Source organism: Tachyglossus aculeatus, chromosome 10 (genome assembly GCF_015852505.1).
Source record: "Tachyglossus aculeatus isolate mTacAcu1 chromosome 10, mTacAcu1.pri, whole genome shotgun sequence".
Taxonomy (NCBI): domain Eukaryota; kingdom Metazoa; phylum Chordata; class Mammalia; order Monotremata; family Tachyglossidae; genus Tachyglossus; species Tachyglossus aculeatus.
This window is the reverse complement of record NC_052075.1, coordinates 11,660,382-11,666,381: the sequence shown is the minus strand read 5'-3', so window position 1 is coordinate 11,666,381 and position 6,000 is coordinate 11,660,382. Positions and strand designations below refer to the sequence as shown.

General features: G+C 42.8%; 1 protein-coding gene across 1 annotated transcript in view; it reads right to left on the bottom strand.

Moving 5' to 3' along the window:
* Positions 1–766: 766 nt before the first annotated feature.
* Positions 767–6,000, bottom strand: part of STIM2 (stromal interaction molecule 2) — an 81,746-nt gene continuing 76,512 nt past the window's right edge. Inside the window, exon 11 of the mRNA XM_038752353.1 lies at positions 767–2,488. Within this exon, the coding sequence (XP_038608281.1) occupies positions 2,011–2,488 (478 nt within the window). The 3' untranslated portion in view covers positions 767–2,010. The remainder of the gene's footprint in view (positions 2,489–6,000) is intronic.

Below are 6,000 nucleotides of genomic sequence, written 5' to 3'. Positions count from 1 at the left end.
TTTAAGTGCTTACTATGTGCAAAGCACTGTTCTAAGCACTGGGGGGATACAAGGTGATCAGGTTGTCCCCCATGGGGCTCACAGTCTTAATCCCTATTTTCCTGATGAGGTAACTGAGGCACAGAGAAGTGAAGTGACTTGCCCAAAGTCACACAGCTGACAATTGGCGGAGCAGGGATTTGAACCCGTGACCTCTGACTCCAAAGCCCGGGCTCTTTCCACTGAGCCACGCTGCTTCTCTGCTTCCTTGGCGGCTTTCACTACGATTCCAAAGCCTTCTGCCAACCCAGGTCCAATGCTGCATATGTACAGGACTGGGAAACAGCCTTCCCTGTTTCTCAAATTCCCTGTTTCCCTAACATTTCCCCAGGGCCACAACAGGGGATTTTCGTTTTCACAAGCTGAAAAAGAACCTGAAACACCATGGAGGTCCACGAGAGGAAAAGCATTTCTGTTGAGTGACCTTCAAAGAAAAGTCTTCTTTACCAACTGGAATTCTCATGTGGTCTACAGTAAAGCACTCAGACACGTCATGTTCTCCGCACTGTTCAAGGACTGAAAGGTGATCAGTTTTTGCCCCAGCATGCACACTGGGCCCGTGAAATACACTGATGTTTCGAAAAGTGGTGAACACTAGAACCCCTCAGATACATGATTTCATACAGTACTTGGCTGTTGTTCCGTGACAACAAAAGCCTGTAGATGATGAAAAAATACCCTTCTGTTCAAAAATCATTACAACTGGTCTGGCAGTTTGTAACGAATCTTAAAATTACACCAAACATTTATTACAACACAATTAAGTTAAACTTCTTGATATTAGAACATTGAACAGTTCAAACTACATAAAGAATATGACAAACATTATAAAGAGAACATTATGGAAGAGATCCATTAATAACCATTACTTAAAAAATACAACTATTATTTCTATTGCAATAAAGCAACAATGCAGCTTACCACAGATTTCAGGAAACCGGATCAAGTGCTTATAACGGAGTGGGATCGTTAACTAAAACCAGTACAATCCCAAACACAATAAAGTCTCCAATTTATTATCTTTTCCACAGTATATAAAGTTTCACAAATCATCTTGCCTTTGCAGTTATTGAATGTCTGTAAACAAGTGTCCATATCTCTCCCCTCATCTCGCAGTTCATGCTTCGGTCGAGTTTCAACTCTCCAACTTGCATGAGGAATCAAGAGCCCCGGCTCGTTAAATTACCTATCCAACCTTATCACACAGTCTGCAGCACGGTAAAATCACAGTGAAAGCCCTGGGGAAAAACATGATCTTCACAGCAGGACTTGAACCTTTATAATAATAAATGCACCTAAAGAAGCTTCCCATAATAAAAGCGTGGGTTTTCATTTCCAGAAATCAAGTCAATTAGAAATCCTAGGTTCTACTTATAAACCCAATTAGATCTAAAAGTGAAAACAGACCCCTGGCCCCCCCCTTCCCACCCTGTCCTCTGTCATTTGATGAACCCTAGAGAGTTTCACTTGCAGAGATATTTTTCCAGCCTGGAAAACAGTAGTGCAATTAGTTTTCATTTCTTTTAAGATACTAAGTCCAGTAGTCAATAGCTCTGTGGAAAGATAAGAAGATGCTTGGTAAACAAGAAACTCGGACAAGCCCATGCTGGCTTACTAGTCCATTAAAGCTCTGTAAGTCCAAAGTGGCTTAAAGAAATGCTTTATATACACAACTAAGAATAAAGCAGAAATAAATAGGCAGAAATGACTGTAAACTGTCTCAACTTTTTAATGATTTTGCTCGGGGACAGTTGGCCCGACGGTCCGACTCTAGAGTCACTTAAATAGCAGACATTAGACATAAAGGGCGTTCCCCATGGCATCCAGTCCGGAACGTCAACAAATGGGAGTTACATTCCTAAAATTAAAAAACAAACGGAAAAAAAAAAACAAAAGGAAAGGAAAAAACGACAACAAAAAAGAAAAGTAAAAGAAAAGTTGAACAATGCCTCCGGAGAGGACTCTTTTAGTTCACTTGGACTTCTTCTTAAAAAGGCTTTTGATTTTGGATGGCTTTTTGCTTTTCTCTCCATTCTGACAGAGGTCCTGGGGGATGCTGCTTATCCGGGGGACATGGGTGCGTTCCAGGGCGGGCTTACTTTCGCTGCCAGTGGAAGAGGAGGAGGTGTGGCGGGGTTTGGGCACCGAGCCGCCACTGGAAAGCTGGTTCATGCTGCAGGACTTCTCCAGGATGCCATTGTACACTTTGCTTGCGGGGCTGAAAATCATACTCTTAGTTTCTGTCAGGCCGACACAGTCGGGGGATCCCCGGGAGATATCTGCAGTTACTGGGGAGTCTCCCCTGGATGACTCCTCTAAGGACAGTTCATCTCTCGATATCTTGCGGGGAGACATGGTGTGGTACATCTCAAGGCTTGAAGGAGGAGACTGCTTCCTTCCAATGGATGAGTTTAAGGAGTCACTTTCTGAAGCGGTGTCTGGTACTTCCCTGAAAAAAAAAAAGATCAGGAACAAAATTTACTCAAGGGGGGATGGCCATGGATTCTCTCTCCCATTATTTTCCACGAGCCTGTAAGCTCCCTTAAGCGTGGGAAACATGCTTCCAACTCTGTTGTATCGTGCGGGTAGGGAACGTGCTGCCAACTCTGTTGTATTGTGCTCTCCCAAGCACTTTGTACAGTGCTTCATACACAGTAAGCCTGAATAAATAACACTGATTGATCAATTGAATATTTTCCCTTCAGCCACAAGGGTGGGCCAAAATTCTTCATGTGAACTGGGCTTTGCTTCAAACTGGCAAACTAGAAAGGAACTTTGAGTAATTAGCAAACAGCCATGTGGTTTAAGTTACACGGCATGCAATAACGATCCCGACAATCCTTTTTTGATCCAGGAAATGATATAGCTGATAGTATGTAGTCTTACTTGTAGAACTACTACTAGCTGAAAATATTTAGGTTAAACATCTAGAGAGAGATTGTGATGGATTACGCACCCTTATTTTCACATTTTGGCCATTCTTAGGTTTTAATTTCAAACTCAGCAAACTCGTAATGTGTTATCGCTGAATTCCCATTTAATGCGATTTATAGCACACTGAAGAAGAGTACCACACTGACTGTGAATAAGAGCTCTCTTCTTGCTCACACAGCTCTGGGGGAAGTGAATGTAGTTCAATTTTCTCTTGTGCAACCTTTTGTTTAATTACAGGCTAAATGCGGGAATTAAGAGTAGATGATGTGAAAGAAATGACCTATATATATATAGATATAAAAAAAAACAACCTAAAAGAGAAACATGCTTAGGAGCATAATCAGTAATGTTCTTCTGACCTGTATAAATCTCTTTGTATATTAAACTGCCGCCTCGGAATCCTTATATTCAAAGACTATATTGCCTTATTAATCACACAAATTTTTTGATTTGATGCTCCACATCTGACTTTTTTTCATGTCATTGGCTTGTTTACTATGTGCTGTTCAAAGCACTGGGGTAGATGCAAGGTAATCAGGTTGGACACAGTCCATGTCCCACATGGAGCTAACTGTCTCAATCCTCATTCTACAGATAAGGTAACTAAGGCACCAGAGAAATGAAGTGACTTGCCCAAGGTCACACAGCAGACAAGTGGCAGAGGTAGAATTAGTCTTTCTGGCTCCCCAGGCCTATGCTCTATCCATTAGGCCATGCTGCTACTCAATTAACTTAATTCGCAACCACAAAACAACCTGAGCGGAGAGGTGATATTTTAAAGGAAATTAACTTGAGTTTCCATTCCAATACGAAAGACAGCTGCAAAGAGGCAGTTGTGTGAATCCCTTTTGGGAAATCTAATCTCCACTGCAGATAGGCCATAGCTTTAATAATAATATCCACCCCCACTCACAAACTGTTTCAGTAACACAATGAAGGGGTTGAGACAGAGATTTCTCCCCACTCCTACATTTCTGACGGCAGTAAAAGGAGCCATGGCCACTCATAAACTTCAAACTTCAAGAGCCGTGGTTCTGGTGGTAAAATATTTCCAGCAGAGACGAAGAAAGTCACCTTCACCCAGATAAAGCTATCTTTCTGGGCATCCTGTCAGTCAATCGTATTTATCAAGCACTTACTGAGTGCAAAGCATTGTACAAAGCATTGACAATTGTAATTGTCAGCTGTGTGACCTTAGGCAAGTCACTTAACTTCTCTGGGCCTCAGTTACCTCATCTGTAAAATGGGGATAAAGACTGTGAGCCCCCTGTGGGACAACCTGATCACCTTGTAACCTCCCCAGTGCTTAGAACAGTGCTTTGCACATAGTAAGCGCTTAATAAATTCGATCATTATTATTATTATTATTACTAGGCTCTTGGAAGAGTACAATACAACAATAAACATACACATTCCCTGCCCACAACAAGCTTATAGTCAGAGAACCAGCATGTCTCAGTGGATAGAGCACAGGCTTTGGATTCAGAGGTCATGGGTTCAAATCCCAACCCCCGCCAATTGTCAGCTGTGTGACTTTGGGCAAGTCACTTAACTTCTCTGGGCCTCAGTTACCTCATCTGTAAAATGGGGATGAAGACCCCCTGTGGGACAACCTGATCAACTTGTAACCTCCCGAGCGCTTAGAACAGTGCTTTGCACATAGTAAGCACTTAATAAATGCTATTATTATTATTATTAGAGACGAGCTTACGGGCAACTCATGCGCAAGGCTTATCCATTACATACTACCTACATTCTAGTTTTCTCTCTTCTCAAATGGGATTTCTTTTGTCAAGAAAGAACATGCAGCCAATTCTCAATCATTCGGGACTGACTCATTTGGTCTATGAGTGGTTTGGGAAATTCTGGTACCTCAGATCATACAGATCAGCTCCAACTGAACAATGTCCAGAGGGTGTACTACTAATGTAAATATTCGTATAGTCTACTTTTTCCACTGTCCTAATCTATTTTAATATCTGTCTCCCCTTGTAAACCATAAACTCATTGTGGACAGGGATGGTGTCTACCAACTCTGTTTTACTGTACTTTCCCAAGTGTTTAGTACAATGCTCTGCACACAGAAAGCACTAAATAAAGCACTCCACTGATTGACTGATATTAACGCTGACAGACAAAGGAAGCTACAGAAAGCTTGTTTTCTAGGATTTCTTTGTTTTCTAGGAGAGCAGAAACGGGAGGGGGTGTTCTGTTTAAACTCTTGCTAGCTCAAAATGCTGGTAGATTGCAGGGTGAAATCTGGGGTGGTTTTTCATAGCCAGTTTGTTGGACTATAATAGGATAACAATACTGACCTGGGAAAAATGGGCCATCACCACTGGGGCCACCTGAGAGAGCGGAACAGACACTTCCTCTCAAAGTTTCCCCACTGCCTGGGATGGGATAGGTGCAGCCCTGACAAGAGGCACAGGGTGAACTAAATACCTTTCAGAGGACATGCCATAGGGTTTCAGTTTCTCTCTACTTCTAGGTTCTGAGAACCCAGAAAATGGCAATAGCACCCTTTACTCTCCAGTGAATGCTAAAAAAGCACCTCTCGGGACTCCACTATTTTCTTTATGGGTCAGAGTGAATGGAGACCTTGCTACTTGCACGGTTCCCCCACAGTTCACCCTCACTCCCCAGGGGAGGGCCAGGAGCCCCCTTAGGAGTGCCACAAATCAGGATTGGGTCTAAAGATGCACCGCAGGTAGGGTAAAGGTGTGAAAATAATTACCAGGCACTGAGGGCCACGGTCTGCATGGAGCCAGGGGTAATTTTTCGTCCAATTTCAATCCAAATCTGTAAATGCTGCTAAGGGAGGATTAGAGCTCAAAGCTGCCAATACCCAGGCAGCAGCTGTCAATAGGCTGGATTCCTGGTGCTACTAGGATGCTCACAGGAAGATGAAGCCTTACAACCCGCTGCCTGATCCCAACCAGATGCTTTTCACTCCTTCCATCATAAACCGCTGAAAAACTATTCATTCAATCGTATTTATTGAGCGCTTACTATGTGCAGAGCACT